The sequence below is a fragment of the Sitophilus oryzae genome, unplaced genomic scaffold (genome assembly GCF_002938485.1).
Source record: "Sitophilus oryzae breed Bouriz unplaced genomic scaffold, Soryzae_2.0 scaffold_1_pilon_pilon, whole genome shotgun sequence".
NCBI classification, from domain to species: domain Eukaryota; kingdom Metazoa; phylum Arthropoda; class Insecta; order Coleoptera; family Curculionidae; genus Sitophilus; species Sitophilus oryzae.
This window is the reverse complement of record NW_022146725.1, coordinates 1,031,872-1,050,043: the sequence shown is the minus strand read 5'-3', so window position 1 is coordinate 1,050,043 and position 18,172 is coordinate 1,031,872. Positions and strand designations below refer to the sequence as shown.

The window sequence follows — 18,172 nt, the reverse complement described above, 5'->3', positions numbered from 1 at the left end:
AATTAATGCCAATTTACTTTATTATTTTAATCTATAGTGTAACAGTTAACCAATATAATTAGAAATAATAAACTTATATCGATCGTTCCATGACATCCTGGATATAACAGCTATAATTATAGTAAATAGGAAAATAGTATACAATAAAATAATTGCAAATATAAAACATATTAAGTAGCACATCTCTAAAATCGAGGGAGAAAATACGAATTTTCTTTTTTGTTTTGGGACATAACCAAAAAACGTCTAGAAACCATCATAAAATCAAAAACGATTATAGGAGTGATGTGTTTGAGACCTCTCCGTGACACAAACGCTACTTAGTTATGGCACAAAAACGACGGGCTCAAAAACACCACTCTACGTAGATCTCTACCAGTCTTCTGAGAATGACTCGTTAGAAAAAACTTAAAACAATTGAGACTTACCGCTACCATTAAAAATAACATAATTTCTTTCGGTGTAAAGGTAATAAAAACACCAACTATTTCATTTCTAAATGTCTGTTTTTCACGCCCGTATACTAAACAGTATATCTGTATAAAGTTCCTTACACTGTTTAAGGAAGATTCGTGGGTATGTACAAAAAAACGTCCGACAAAGACGTGAACGATGGACGTGAATACACTTGCGCTGTCGCGGGAGATCTCTAATTTCTGCCTCGTTTCCGATGTAAATGTAAACGATTCTTTACAAATTTACACCTGTACAAAAATATATCGGTGCGTCCCTCTTGGACAGTGACCGTATTGGAAATAGCGTCTAGCATAAATAAATCCTAATCAGTGTCCGAGTTGGATGTCTCCCTAGTGTAGGAAATCTGCCATTGCGCACCTTGTATTCTATCTCTTCTTGGCTATAGCGCGCTCAGTCTTCTATTGCTGTCTCTTTTCTTCTTCCAGCATGGCGTCCAGTTCGTCTGTCAGGTTGGCCAACATGTTTCCGATATCATTTAGTACGTCCACTGGCTGTTCGGCCCTAAAACAATTTTAGTTTCAAATTTTTGAAATTGAATTCCTGGATTTTATAGAACAGTCAGGCAGAGAAAACGCAACGCAACATTTTTTCGTCAAGTTTAAAGTGTTATTTTTTACTTTTTAACCTATTTTCATGAATTTTAGTAAACTGTATAAATTTTATCAATTCATAAACCCAGTTTTTATAAACTTTGTAGTATTTGGGCTTTTATTATACAGGATTAATGACTAAAACATTATTTTTCGATCAGAACCATGTCACTGAGCATTTTGTTTTTGATTCATGTCAACAATATTGCCTTGGTAAATTTTAAGAGCGAAATAGACTGCCATCAACAATGTGCAATTTGTTCAATTATTATTACTTTATAATGTTATTTTTAATATCTCGAGGGTGGGTTTTGGTAACTATTGTCGTAATGTCATATGGACACTGATTAGAACTCTATATTAAATTTAAAAAACGTTAAAAAGTAACGATACGGGCTTAAGAAGGTTGAACATTCGACGATCTTTACGGCTATCGGATGGCTGTAATGTTCTACAAGCAGAGGTTTATGCCATAAAAAAGGAAGCGGCTAGTTGCACACACGAGAGAAATTGCTGATAGACCAATAGGAATATACGGTATATTCTGACAGCTTGACCGCTTTAGGAAGCATCACCAGTGAGCTGTGTTGGGTGCCAGGCTACAGCAATGTGGTGGGCAATCAGGAAGCAGACTCGCCAAAGACGAGGCCAGGGGAGATGCCATGGCAGATGACTCACCACTTGCGACGATCAACGCAGAAGGAAGCTATAGGGTGCCATCAAAGCCAAGCACCAAAGACGTGGCAACACCGTGAGGGCTGCGCTACAGCTCGAAGACTATGGCCTGGCCAGTGATAGATAGCAAAAAGACAAAACAACACTAGAGCACAAAAGGGACCTAATTTTGCATAATGAAAGTAGGTGCCGTCACTGGAAACTGTCCCACGGGGGTTAACCTCGTGAGATGGAAAGTTTCCGACGACGATTACTGCAGAGAAATACGAAGGATAAGAAGAATAGAGCTTAGAGCACCTGCTGTGCCACTGTGTCCGGCACTGGAATTCCGACGCTTTAAAACTTTTTTTTTAAATATTATTTTTTTTAGGGACTAGAGGAAGCAGAAGCCAACATCAGCGACATCGGGAACTTTGCTGGAAGTGCTTTAACCGCAAAGAAAGAATGAGAGGAAAGTTTGGTATAATAATACAGGGGTATCGCATTGGGTCCAAGGCTTCCGAGAGAAGGATAAAACATGATCCCAAACCCCAGAAACCTAACCTAACCTAACTTGATACAGGCTTGGTTTTTATGGGTATTAATAACACTAACAGAAAGAAACAGAACTAAGGCTATTAACAAAAATAACTAATAAATAAGTATACAAACAAACAAAAAACTTGTAAATAATACTCTAATACTTTGTATTTTGTATTGCCTCCCCGGCTACTATAACTGTCTAATCAGACGTCGGTTCATATTGTTAATGAGGCTGCAAATATGATATTAGTATTTATGTTTTTCTCATTCTTCTACAAAAGCCACCTCACGTCATTATAGAAGAATAATATAGTCCGGCCTTGTGGTCGAAATTATTGCGCCGCTTTCTAGTAGACGGAAGGTCGCCGGTTCGAATCCGGCCCCGGACATGCATGTTAAATGTGTGTGTGAGTCTGTATTTGTCTGATTTTAAACGCTAATTAAAAATTAAAGAATTTTTTTTTTTTTTTTTTTTTATTATTTAGATTTTTAACAAAATAGAAAAAAAAGAATAATATAAAAAAATAACGATAATTAAAAAAAATGCCAAATGTTTGTGGCAAATTCATTTTGCTCCTTAAAAATTAACTAAGGCATGTGTTGACATGAGTGAAAACATTCAGGAGACACGGTTGTGACCGAAAAATAATGTTTTAGAAAAAATTTGTACGAAATCATTGTACAAGGTGTTTGAAATATAGGGTAAAAAACAACTCTTCGATTAATGCTGTATAATAAGTTTATAATAAACTGAGTTTACAAAGAATTAAAATTGATATATTTATATACAGTTTGCTAAAAATATCAAGGAAATAAGACTAAAAAATAAAAAAAAAAAATATATAACATTTTAAACTTGACCAAAATTTTTTCCGTTTTTTAGCCTCAGTGTAGGATGAAAAATTATAGTTGAAGGTACGTATGTACCAAAAATGCGAGCAAGTGCGAGGAAGAGCAAGCGATCATTCTACGTTAATCACCTAGTGAGTGAACAAGTCTTTGTTTGTTCTGTTTTGAGATTTACCCTTTAACAGGATGCCCTTTTAACAGGATAGTTTTGAACTAGCTACTTTTGATAGCGACTCTGAAATTCAGCACAGGATTAGTAGCAATTAGCCTCAAGAGCATTCTGGGAATTAAAAGACAGAGTTTTTTGCAATCGTGACTTGAGCACAAGAACGAAACTTGCAGTGTACCGAGCAATTATAATCCCCACATTGTTATATGGGAGTGAAACTTGGGTGTCGTACCGCCGACACATGAACGCATTAAACAAGTTGCAACAAGGACACCTTAGACAACCTCACCAAAAATTCGGTGGTTTCATCATGTCTCAAACGTATCCGGTCCTCGAAAAAGCTAACTGCGAGATTATTGAATTCATGATTACAAAGTCCCGTTTTAGATGGGCTGGTCACGTATGCAGAATGCAGAAAACCGCATACCAAAAACTCTGCTTTACGGTGAGCTTAGTAGAATGCTAAAGGAGGCCGGGTGGACAGCTGAAAAGATACAAGGACATTTTCCACAAAAACTTAAGGGGATTAACATGCAGATGAGTGGGAAAAAGCAGCTCACAATAGAATTCAATGGAGAGAAAATTGTAAACTCAGTTAACAGCGACAACCAAAAAGTAAAGAAGGCATCCAAGCAACTAAGATTTTTTGAATGTCCAGAGTGCGGTAAGCAGATAACATCACGTATCGGGCTTTTCAGTCACAGAAAATAAGCTCATGAAAGAAAACCACTTGCGTAATCATATTCTGATGCGTGTCGAATAATATTCGTCAGCGAGTAATGGCAGTATGTATGTATAGTTTTGGTGGGTCCTTCAATCTGACAAAAACCTTGTAAAACTTAGATATTTTTATTTGATGCTGTAAAATATTTCGAAATATTTTTTTTTTTTTTTCATCAAAATATTGACGCTCCTGTTTTTTTTAAATGCGACCACTCTAGATAGCTGCATTTCGAGTATGGACGTTGACTCGTTTAGTGCTATGACCAATAGACTAGTGCACTCCGCTAAACATACTATTGTGTCTTTTGCTGGCGTTTTATTCCGAGAATGTTATTGCTTTTCTATATTTAATCTGAGGGTAAATTACACTATTTAACCTATTTACCTGTTGCGTGAACTGGTGTTTGGCGTTCTGCTCGTGTTGGGCGTCGGGGACGGATGCGGTGGAAGTCCGGGTCTGGGCTTCGGCGATGAGAACTCTGCTTGGCGGCCGGCCGTACCCGCTCTGGTGCGGATCGTACCGGCGTTCTCGTTAGCAAAAGGTAGAGAATCGGATTCTGTACTCGAACTCGACTGAAACCGAAAATAACATTTAGCTCAATTTGATAAGTATAAAAGAATAATAAATAAAAAAAAACATAAAATTAGAAGTAAACTATTGCGCTACCGTGCTAGTTAAGGTTCATTCTCACTATACCTTCCATATCAGCTACCTTCCTAATAAATCTTTATCTATTTCCCTTCCGTTTACATAAAATATTATAACATGTAAAATTAATAGGACCAATGCACTAACCGTTCCGTTTCCTTCCGTTCCATATCCTTTCATACATTTTTTGGCGGATGGGCTGAAACAATGCGAAACAGCGTTGTCAAGTTCTTATTTGTACCAGCTCTGTTAACATTTGCTGATATTTATTTATTCTTTCACCTCTTAAATAAAAAAAAAACACCTTTTTTTCAAAGATAAAATTTTTTTAGAAATAAAAAAAAAACTTTCATAATGATATAAATTGTACGATAAAAAGTATGGAGACGATACGAAACGGAAGCTTACGTATAGTGTCAATACAAAAAATACGAACGGATATGGAATGGACACGGAAGGTATAGTGAGAATCAGCCTTTATACTTAAATTGCATATAAGCAGGTGTACGACTGTAATTATTTAAGTACCCATTCACAACGTACACATATTATGATTAATTTACTCTACATAATCTGAATTAGAATGGCTATTTTGCCATTGAAACAGAAATCAACAAAAAAAAAATGTTTAACGTTTTAGGGGATATATCCAAAGGTTATTAATTAAACAGATTGACAACGATGGTTGGCGCGGTTACGTCAGCTAGCGGGACATTTAAAATACCTATTAACAAAAGGTTCAATAATAATAACAATTACACTAGTTAAATTGTTCTATAAAATCTTTATCTATTTTCCTCTAATTTTGCTTTGACATTAACATTTTTTAAGCACTACTTTATTTGAAAAAATAGTTAATATTGATAAAAGAAAAAAAAAAAAAAATAATTTATTATACAAATACATCACTCAGCAAAAGCAATACTAGACATTATTGACTGTTACAGGTAGGAATGATATCTATTTCTAAGGAAAATGTGATAAATAATTTAAAAAAATATCTTTCATCAATTATTAAAACTTCTAATACGTTAAGTACACTAAACTAAACAAAATATAGTATATCCACTAAAACTGCCTTATAGTAAGCAATACAGGAAACAATATAAAAATTATTTAGCCAAACAAACTGCTGAGTACCACACGATGACGCGCAATATGGCGGCTAATGTCAAGTTACGAGAAAACCTGTTTAATTTAATAACCTTGGTTATATCCCTCCCATCGTCAGTAATAGTCAAGATAAAACAAAAAGAATACAGAGAAAAACTATTTAAAATGTCTAAATCTAACCATGTCGGAAACATTTTAGTTGTTTACTATAGACATCTATTAAAACCTAGATAAATTACTCGATTAATTCCAGCACTGTGTTTCTCGTTGATTTTCTATGTCAGTGGCATAATGCAAAGCCTTTTTTTAGAAAATATGTTTCTAGACCAACTGAAGTTTATACTAAGGTCAGTCTGTTAAACTCTGTCTGTAAAAAGAAAGCGAGTATCATATACAGTGAAGTTGTGTTGATTTCTTGGAATATGTATTTATGTATTAACTATATGTATTAGTATATTATTCCCTAATTCATACACAATTCGGTTTAAACTACTTTTGAATTAATCTTAAAGTTTAAGTAAAAACTACTTAGTATTAGTATATTCAGAAGACTTTATATTTATAAAATGTTTCCAAACATCAGAGGTTACCATTTCTCTAATGCTTGAAAAATATAAATATAAAGTGTCATGAATATATCAAGATGTTTTACACTAAAATTAAGGTCCACAGTGGAGTTAATCGATAATTGTGCGATGAACGAAATATATATTTAACAGATAAAGTGTTTACTTGTCTATGATATAGACTAGCTGAATAGTTTATAATTTTACTGGCTATTTTGATGGAAAACCATATAAACGAAAAAGTGGTTTTAGTCCTTCTTTAAACAATCGCTATATAAAAATACAGTGCTATAAATTATGTGTTAGTGAACCGTATAATTAATTCTTAGAATATAAAATGTCAACATAACTTAATTGTACGCGACTTACACTTTGTGTTTACGGACGGTGTTCTTTCTAGACTAGAAACTTATTTTCAATAATGAATACTCTCCTTCGTATCGTATCTATTTTGATAATTCTCCAGTTAACAACTTTCTTTCTCTCAAATAAATATATCGCATAAGTACTATTATTTTAACTTAGATTTCTTCACCACTGAAGGTAGAGGCGATTTGTTCATTGAAAAAATTAAGTATATTTTGGTCTGGATAAAACAGATAGTTACCTTAAAACTAGCGTCAGACCCGTTCCGATGTTGCAACGCCAGCGTCTTGATCAACTCCTGCTCCTCCGCTCCCCAACTCTGCGACGAATTCAGTTTCCCAGGCGGCGTCCCAGGCGCCGGCGGAGGAGGCAAAGGCAAATCACCCCCGCTATCCAACGATATACTCAAACTATCCGAACTAGGATACGCGGGCAACGGCAACGGACTCGACGTCTGGACGTGGTGGATCTCCACCGTTGTCGTCTCCTCCGACCCGCACTCGCTATCCCTCCTCTTGGGCGGATTCGGCGGTATCTTCTTCCCCATCATCGGACTGCCGTACTGCGCGTAGGCGTTCGGCACCGGCTTGTACTGCGGCCCGGCCGAGTACTTCTCGGGGTTGAACTGGGGCTTCTCGAAGTCGGGGAAGGTTTCCCGTGCTTTGGCCGTGATTTTCGCGATAGGTCTAGGCCGGATGATGCCGCGGGGGCGGGGGAGGGTACCGCCGCCCTCGTATAGCAGGGCGGTCTCGTTCGTGGGCGTTAAGTCGCCGTCGTCGTAGGATCTGACGCGCCAACCGACCGGTTGCTGGTAGTAGAAGGTCTGGGTGTTGTCGGCGGAGAAGGTGTGGTGCGTCCTTTCGTTGGGGTCTTCGAGGGACTCGAGGGATTTGCCCCGGCCGGTACGGATCTGAAAACGATTGGCAAATGTTAGAATATTATTCATGTAAAATTATTCTACTCTATCGTTATACAGTGACACACAATATCCGCATCAAATTGCATTTTCATCGAATATTATTTAAAATATAGCAAGTACTTTTTTGTTTTTATGACTTATTTCATGTTACCCAACTATATCAATGTGATTGAAATGGTTTTAAAGTTAATGTTCTCTTTTTTAATTATAATTGTAGATTTTTTTTTATAAAATCACTAAGTTAAGACGTTAGAAAAATTACAGTTGAAGTTATATACCGTCAATGGCGATTTCATGTTCTGATGGAATGCGCACAATAATTATTATACCATATGATCACAAAATAAACGGTGTCAAAGACGGCTGGAGTATGAAAATGGATGATAATTTTGACGAGGTCGAGCCCTATACACCATTACTTGGCCACGACTCTTTAATTTTTTAATGGCGCTTACTGCCAGTCGGCCTTAAGAAGATCGTAATTTATTTATGTATTGAGTAAAAATGATTTTTAAATGATTAGTTTTTAAATTCAGGAAAAATATTTTATTTTGAAATAGGTTTATGTGTCTGGAAACATTCTATCCTATTTTAGTCCTTCTATAACTAGTGGTACTTTTTGTGTTAGTTTTGTCAACTTTTGGCAAATATGCTAATGAATTGCCTCTCATTATCATCGATTGTAATTCTCAGCCGTCTTTGACGCGAATTTTCGATTATACGGTACTTAATTTAAATTTTATAACAGGCACCTATTTCTACGAGACAGCCTAAAATATTCATATATCTACAGGTTTTTTGTGACCTTTTTCTTGACCTATCGCGATCTGCATGATATCAGTTGGTTATTATTTTTGTCATCGATCTACCGAGTGGGTTTCCTAGACTTCACTTATTAATCGGATGGTTAAATATTTATTGTTGTTTAGTGTCTCTCTAAATGAAATCTAGCCATTAAAAAACTCATTACATGTGGGATTACCTTTGATTTAATGTACAATTTCAGTCCTTTAAAGTTTAAAAGAGACAGAACAAAAAGTAAATTTTCTTGAAAAGTGAAATTCAGAAAAGATTATTTTATAAAGGTAATTCTTGATAATTGTTATTTTTTAAATAGTTATAACATAGAATTCCAGACCTGTTTTAAAAACCAGACTATCGTAGTTTTTTGAATGTTTGAAAATTCGATATGACTTCTTACTAAATAAAAATTTTGAATTAAATAAGATTCAATTTTTCTCCATTATCACAAAATGTGAATCATGTACAATGAAGTTGTGATAACTTTTTGCTGTTTTATTCTACTCCTCTTTTTTGGAAGTATATTTATTGCAATTCATAGTTCACAATATCCTTATACCAGGGCTGGCATTTCTGATCATGAGTTACTTATTTTTGTGTGTACGAAGAGTACAGTCAACAAGCTTAGCATAATAAGATGTACTGAATAGACAGCAGGCAAGTATTTTCCCAAGCGCATGGAATCTAGCGTCAGATTAAATTTTGTTATATACTTTCTTATTTTGCTCTCTCCGACTTACTAAATTGCCATAGCGATTCACTCATATACATGTAAACGCCGACCCAAGGTTTCGCTTGCCAGCAGGGTATGCCTTGAATTATTAGAGAATGATGTTTGTGAGATTTAGTATAATTTATTTTTAGTGTTGTTTCTGTTTGCTTCATTTCTTATTAAAGGCTAGCCAATGAAAAAACTTATTCAAGGCTGCTTTTTTTCACATTTCGTTAACGAGTACCTTTAACATGGTTAGCGTAATATCATTATCAATGATACAGACTATATATCAGCAACTCTAGGGGGTAGTCACAAAATATGTCTTGATCATAATGTGTGTCACATTATAAAGAAAATTTCATATCTCATACAGCAAAATAGTAGGGTTAGCTCTGACTGGCATTTTTGTATTTACTTGTTTATTTACCATAATTAATTCGGTATATACTAAAAAGGAAATAGATTTACTGTCTTATTCCATTCAAAAGAAAGTACGATTTAGTAAAGATATGTGTGACATAATTTATGTATTTTTATGAGTCGCTACTATTGTCTTTATTTAAGTAGCGACCTACATTCTCGAATAATTTATAGTGCCACAGTACTTGGCAAATTACGTGTTTATTCACAAAGCAAAGATATATTACCGACATTAACTATTTGCGAATCCTATTCTATTTGCAACTTTTGCCCTAAATATATATAAAAAGTAATGATATATGTATATTATTAAATCACTAATCAAAATTAATTTGGTTATTATTAAGATTAACTTCAATTATAAATAAACGTACAGACCTTTTAACGGCAATAAAATAAACAACTTGCTTAGAGGATCTAATTTTCATCAAATATGTTGTGAATAATTAATACTAAAAAGCAAAATTATAACTCTTTAATCTCCCTCAATTGGGGGAAACCAAGCGAGGATTTAATGTACAATTTCAGTGGTACCAAGTTTAAATGGATTCAGTGAGCAAAAAAGTAGAATTTTCTTCTTTGAAATTATTAAATTCTTTAATTTTAGAAAAGAATATATCTAGATAATTAGATTTTAGCCTAGAAATTCAGACATGGCTCATAATACCAGGCCGTCGTAGTTATGATATGTTTTAATATTCAATATAATTAATATATCGTCCTGTTGCTGTCAAAAGTCACTAACTAACATTTTCCGAACAGCAAATTCAATCATTAACTATGTTTTGAATCGGAGAATCGATGGCAAAAGTCATTAACTACGATTTCTGGCTATTTATGTTTTATTTTTAATACCGAATAGTTACCAACTATAACATCTTTATGCAATGCAATTCTTCTTTAGATGCATTTTTCTCGGAAGTAATAAAAAGTAAGTTAGTGACTTTGGCTAATGTCAGGACGATATAAATAGTTAAAAGTAAAATTGCTTAAGTTAAATAGCAGCAAAAAAGTAAAACAAAAACCTTATGAACTAATGAAATGTTACTGAAATGTTTATATGGTGTTACAGCACCATTGGCACACAGAACTAAAATAAAAAAAAGAAATGTAAGTATAATGGTGGCTAATAAATTATCAACGTATATAGATAGAATATTCTCTTGTAAAATATTACTGTGTGTGTTCCCTGTAAAATTTGTTTGATCAAAGAATTGCATACACTACACAAATAATCACGAAGAGAAGGAGTTTTGATTTTATTTAAATTTACTGTCTATTTTTCATATAATTTTATCAAAGATGTAAAAGTATCTTTGTGGCATTATAACATTATATTATCTAACATTATTGTTTGCTGTTGTTCAATTATTAACATCTATAGTCTCTCCAAGCCGAGACTACTTGACAATGACAGTTGTTGTCGGTTATTTTATTTAAAAGCACGTATATTTTAGGTCGCTTGGTGGTTGTGGTCTCTGTCGTAAATATTAATATTAATTAATACTAATTATAGTAAAGAATGTTATTTTGTCATCTATTTGAAATACGATTTAGGTTGGAACAGTGAGGTACAATAGGAAATTACAAAAACTGTATTAGGATATCATTTGAGTAAGAAAAAAACAACTATGTACCGAAATGTTAACGTCAACAATTATTTAATTTGAATATTATAGTAAATTGCTGTTATTTGCTTTTATCATTTGTTACTTTTCTAATGACAAGTCAAAATAGACAAACAAGAATAAGACTCTACTTTTGATTTTACAGATTCGACTGAAAAATACAGAATTTTATTTTCAATATGAGCATAAGGTACAATTATATTTTGCATATACAGGGTTGTTCACCACATACGACACGATATTATGCTAAACGATTAGATTTTACAAATTGTAAGTTCGAGGTTCGATGAGAGGTCAATATAAAACTGAATTTAAAAATGTTTTGAATACTAGAGTGTCCCAAATAAGTAAAAAAATATTATAGTTATATTATTTTTTTAAATGGAACACCCTCTATATTATTCTATTGGATTCTACGATTGAAATAAAGGTAAATTTGATTAAGGTTTATCACACTTAAATCTTACCGTTTTTGAAATATTTTTCAATTTATGAAATTGCAGGCAAAAATTTTAAAGGGCTTTATTTCTCCAAAGAGTATCAAAGTTTTTTAAATATAAATATTTATTGAAGATTATTTATTGATCAGATATTGTGTTGTAATAATAAAATTTTACTACCTTATACAGAGTGTCAAAAATGTATACTAAATAATTACTAGCTTTAAACGGCAATAACTTGTTTAATTTAAATGGAACACCTTATATATTTACGTAAATCAGATGCACAATGTTATTGTCCTATCAAATTTTATTTATACCATTTTACATCTTCAAGTTTTCGTAGAAAATGCATTTTTTAATTTAGGCCTCATTTATCCACTATACCCATGGAATATTGACATTTCAGATTTTTATAGCACCATAATATGTACAAAATGTACAGGAGGTAAATATTGCAAGCCCATTGGCATACAAAATAAACTATTTAAATATTTGCTAAAAGAGTATACCAATTAAATATACCATCATTATTTCCTACCAAAACACCAAAAATTAGTTAATTACATACTTATAAAATTTGTTTTAATTAAAAAAATTATTCTAAATAAATGTGGATTTGGCTCAGAAAAATCAATATAATAATAAGTTATAAAATGAATGTCTGTGTTTTTATAAATAATCATTCATTAATAAATGAAGTAAAATCTATAAGGTGTTGCTTTTTACCACACTGACTCCAATACACACAAAATTCAGTTTTTAGTATTTGGAGCAATTATTACTACAACGTAAACAGTCAAAATAATGCTGGATTTAGTTTTGGGATCATATTAATTGGTCCTCTTTAACAAAAATATTTAAACAGTTTTTATTTTTTAATTAAATAAGCGAACTAGATATATCGACAATATTAGTATCTGTACCCTTTGCAAATTTGTTATATCTTTAAAAATAAGCTAAAATGTCAATATTCCATGTGTATAGCGATAAATGAGATTCTAAATTATAAGAAAATGCATTTCTATGAAAGCGAAGAGGTGGGTAAAAATGGAACAATACAATTTGATAGACAATTACATTGTGCATCTGATTCGTAAAATATATAGAGGGTGTTCTATTTAAATTAAACAGAGTTATTTGCCGTTTAAAGCTAGTAATTATTTAATATCAAATTTTTAAATAAAAAAAAAAAAAATCGTAAAATTTTTATTATTGCAGCACAACATCTGATCAATAAATAATCTTCAGTAAATATTTAGTATTAAAAACTTTGATACCCTTGGAGAAATAAAGCCTTAAATTTTTGCTGCAATTTCATAAAATTGAAAATATTTCAAAAAGCAGTAAGGTTTAAAGTGTGATAAAGCAACCAATCAAAATTTACCTTTATTTCAATCGTAGAATCTAAAAATAGAATAATATACAGGGTGTTCTATTTAAAAAAATACAACTATAATATTTTTTACTTATTTGGGACACTCTGTATCTTGTAAAAATATTTTTAAATTGTAGCTCTAATAGTCGTAACAGACAAACTTTACAATTTGTAATAATCTAATCGTTTAGTTACAATACTCCGTGTCATGTGGTGAACAACCCTGTAATTTTTCACGTTCTTGCCATGTTTATTATTATATTATTAATATTAATCATTGTATTTATGATAGTATAGCACAAATGATTCATAACATATTCATCCTCTAAAGCTTAGATGTCTAGGCTAAACGTTGCTGTACCCCAAGATTCTTAGTATGTAGTACCATATAATACAATATAAAATATTAAGCTGTGGTAACAAACATAACGAAATAAAACTAGTATTTATAAAGTTAAACGACGAAGTTAAATGACCTGCTGTAGACAGCAATCACTCGGATGCAAAAAACGCAAAGGAAATTTTTTTTTCGTCCGTTAATGTTATATTTTTCACATTTTTAGTCCTATTTTTCTGATTTTTAGTTGGTAGTAGGGTTTTTGCAAACTATATAATTATTATTATAAAAAAAAAAATTCAGTTTTTTATAAATTTTAGTATTTGAAAACATATAAGGCTAATCAAGAAAGGTTGTTTTTACTAACTATAAAAATACCCTGAGCAATAATTTCGCTAACAAATTTCGCTAAAGCATTATTTTCGGTCAGAACCTCCTGAGCATTTTGTTTTTGGATCATGTCAGTACATGCCTTGAGATTTAATTTTAAAGAGCGAAATGTACTTACCACCTACAATTTGCAATTGTTTCAATTATCAATTCTTTTTTGATGATATTTTCAATATGACAAAGGTGGCTTTGGTGATTATTGTGAACTATATACTACAACGAATTGCCCAGCATGTTCGACAGATCTGAACCATATGGAGCACATTTGAGAAATACTTGACAGGAGGTTTAGAAGTCGGGAAGCGACACTAGCTTCATTAAATGAACTTCGCTTGGTCCTTAAAGAATGGGAAAACATATCACAATGTGATATATGCAGCTTCATTAGCAGTATAAACGGACATCTACAGCTGCTACAAGATTGTGAGTAAACGATAGAGTAAAGTCCATTATCTCGTTTGTTTCAAGGTTTACAAAAAAATGTTTAATATAAAAGTTATAGGGATGGTTATACACATTTTAAAATTATTATAGTGTACAAAGGTGCTTCAAAAAAATGTGGCGGCTATAACTTATGTTTTTAAATGCAACAACCTATTTTTATTTTATTTTAGATTCTGCGTAAAATTCCATAATTGTTTTATATATAATGTTATATACTTAAAATTAATAGTTTTGTAATATTCAATTTATTTAAACAAATCATTAAATTGCAGTGTAGTAAAAATTGTCAGTGATGCCATTGTTTCTGAAGTTTGGAGTATCTAATGGTTAAGTCGTACTTTACTCAAATAAACCAAATCGCAGTAGTGAATTTCTTGGTGTATTTCTATATTATGAAAGATGACACTTGGGATTTTTCGTCAGCGCGAATAGCCACAGATTAGGGTAATACTGGATTACCTAATTGCTGAAGACTGCTGATATAGGAATTTTCTTCGACATACAGTAAAGATTTTTCTCGTAGTAATTCTGGTTTATAAATCATTTGGTAAAGCCAATATTACTACTGCTGCGAAACCGTCCCATTGCACGCTGAAGATGTTTTCTAGATAATATATCTATTCTTATAGTAGTTAGCAAAATACTATATAATATCGTCCTATTGCTGCCAAAAGTCACTAACTAACATTTTTTTCGAACAGCAAATTCAATCACTAAGCATAACGAGTGGAGAATAGATTGCAAAAGTCATTAATTACGATTTCTGGCTATTATCATTTTATTTTAATACCAGAATAGTTACTAACTTCTATAACATTTTTATGCAATGCAATTCATTTTTTTAAGACGCATTTTTTCTCGTAAGTAATAAAAAGTAAGTTGGTGACTTTTAGCTAATAAGGCTATAATACTGAACCAAAAAATGTGGTTTTCTAGGCTTGTCTGTGTATATCAGTAACATTGACTAGTTCATTTCCCAAAGAAAATCTGTAACTAATATCTCTACCATTTATACTCATTACAACAAATTTAACTGAAATTCAAATTTTGTTCTTAACTTGCTTAACAGACATGAAATTGTAATAATTAGTACTTTTTATCATGGCGACTATGATGTTATAGCGTAAGTGTATTAAAAATATGGGTAAAGATAGAAAAAATTGGAATAAATCGCAAACTAATAAAATAGGTATATAACATACTTAATAAAAAGTTGAAGAGTTTTGTAAAATCTATCAGAAAAATAATAATATATAAGGTAAAAATGCATTTAAAAAAATTGAAATTTCTTGATTTTAAGTAGTTGAAATTCTTAAATATATTTTGAACACCCTGTAACATCTAACTAAAATATCTTTACATAGGTCTTTTCCTGTATCTCTATAAAATTCTCCTACCAAATGTTAGTTGTCTAACTAGAATCAGCCATCAGCGACAATTTTTATCACACTGCAATCTAACATTTGTTTAAACAAATTGAAATATAACAAAAACTATTAACTTTAGGTATATAACATTATTATAAAAAAGTTATGAAATTTTACGCAAATGTAAAAATAAAATAAAATGGGGTGTTGCATTTAAAAATATATGTTATATTCGCCACACTTTTTGAAGCACCCAGTATACTGTATAATAATTTTAAATTTTTTTTTTTTAAATGTAAATATTTATGTGTTACATTAATATTTTTTGTAAACCTCAGAAACAAATGAGATAATGGACTTTACTTTATCGTTGACTCACCCTACCTTTAGGAAAGTTATAGCAACCAATGGAGGCAATACAAAGTATTAGGTATTTGTTACAATTTTTTTTTATTTTTTTTGTGTGTGTGTGTGTTTTCTTTTAATATCAGGACTAGTTTAGCCTTTAACATTTTTTTAACCTAGTGTATAGTATCCAATGATATATTACAATGGTCACCAAAGCCACCTCGTCGTATTGAAAAAATAACATCAAAGTAATGATGATTGAAAAAAGTGCGAGTCGGACTCGTGCACGAAGGGTTCCGTACCTTTCATTATCTATACAACATTAGACACTATATTATTATAAACTTTTTGCGATTTAGTTGAGAAAATTTGAATGCGCGTATAAGTAATTAAAAAAATGAAGAGCGCATTACTAAAAATTGTATTAATCAGTAATAATATGTAAAAGTAAAAATAAATATGTAAGGGTAAAAAAACATTAAAAAGTCGCCTTGACTAGGATTCGAGCCTGCCTTACTACGGCTCAACGTCATAGCAGCGTAAAGCCCAAACGCTTTACCCACGCGACCACCGAGGACTTGAAAGATTCTATGTAAAAATTCTTACTTAAAGATAATGTTTAGTGAAAGGTAACATTTATAAATATTTATTTAATTCATTTAGTATTTGTTCTTATAGCGGCAACATAGATACATTATCTATACAATATTTCCACTGTCTGGCTATAACGGTTCATAAGATAGACCTTTGACAGACGGACGGACGGATAGCGAAGTCTAAAGGAGGGCGCGCACTGCATCGGATCGGACCAGCAAAAGCGACTGCGACCATCGTACATATAGACAGCGCCGGCGTCCACTAAAACATTTCGGCCTGTAGAGGCCAGATTCCTACTTCTACCTATCTACGATAGTGGAGTCACCGCCTTCGCCGTTTCTCGCCGGACTGGTGCCGATTCAGTGCGCGTACACCTTTAGTAATAGCCTTGTATATGGATTTTTAAATTAGCTCAACCTAAGACGTTTATGGATGTAAAGCACCAGATGGCGGGGTCTTTTACTACAGAAAAATATTTTTTGTTACTCTGAATTTTGAAGAGACCAATAAAAAACAGAAAAATAAAAATAGTAATTATTACAAAATCTATTGGTTTTGTTTATTATTTCTGTTTCTGTAGATATTTTTTATCTATTAGATATGCTATAAAGCTGGTAATTATACAATTTGACCAGGGCTGCGGACCATTGTAAATACCCGACAAATTCCGCAAGGCCGACGAGGTCGTTGTTTTTCACTGATAAGAGAAAAAAAATGTTTTTTTTACATTTTAAATAATTTTCAGATATTTTTTTTCTGAATGCACATTACAAAGTATTTTTACTGTTCTTTTGTCCGCTTGATCTATTATACTGGTCGCACGTATCGGAGTTCTGTTTCTTCTAGTTTTAAAAAATGTTTTCTTATTTCTTTGTAGTAGTTGTAGTGTAAAATTAGATTAATTTTATTAAGTTTAATTATAATGTTTAGTGTAGAATACCACAAATAGTTTAGTAGTGTTTTTATAGTTTAAATATTTTACAGCAGTTAAGTAGTAGGTGAAGGGAAAATTTGGTTATTTTTTTTTCTTTTTGTTTGATGAATTAGTAAGTTTGATAATTTTTCAGTGTAGAATACAAAAAGTAGTTGTGTAGTGTTTTTATAAGAGATTATATTAGTTTATTTGTAGATGAGTAGTAGGTGAAGGTATTTGGGTATTTGTATTTTTGTTTTCTTCTAATTGTAGTAATTCTATTAATTATTGTGATAGATACACTATATCTTCCTTCAACTTCATTGAAAAGTGCATTATCATAGATTTTGGTTTTCTGGTAGTAGAATATACGAAAAAAAACCTGATCAAATTTATTTTAAATTAAGATTTTTTTTTTTTTTTATTAATCAAAATTAATCTAGTCAAATAATAATAATAGTTAGTTTCTAAATACTACACAGGGGTGAGTTTCCTACGATATTCTCTATGGGCATCTCGGAAACTACTGGAGACTGAAGATAGAGAGTCGGTTAAATGAAAGAATTGCAGTGTTGTGGGGTCCATAAATATGGCGCCTTTCGGATTTTTCGAAGAGATTCAAGGCTTACTAGATATTTCGAAAAAACAAATTTCGGCTATTTTAAAACTTTTGTCTCTAATTCCATTATAATCTACCGTATGATCGAATAAAAACAGCGTCAACGATGTCTATGAAATGAAGATCACTGTTATTTTATATGTAAGAATTCTATGGG

The 18,172-nt window shown here is 32.0% G+C and overlaps 1 protein-coding gene across 2 annotated transcripts in view; it reads right to left on the bottom strand.

The window, feature by feature from the left end:
- Nucleotides 1-455: 455 nt before the first annotated feature.
- The window catches only part of LOC115883824 (caskin-2-like), a 33,572-nt gene continuing 15,855 nt past the window's right edge, over nt 456-18,172 (bottom strand). For both annotated transcript variants that reach the window (XM_030902229.1, XM_030902230.1), the window contains 3 exons: nt 6,941-7,609; nt 4,391-4,578; nt 456-978 (listed from right to left, as the gene is read on the bottom strand). In XM_030902229.1, the coding sequence (XP_030758089.1) occupies nt 876-978; nt 4,391-4,578; nt 6,941-7,609 (960 nt within the window). In that variant the 3' untranslated portion in view covers nt 456-875. The remainder of the gene's footprint in view (nt 979-4,390; nt 4,579-6,940; nt 7,610-18,172) is intronic.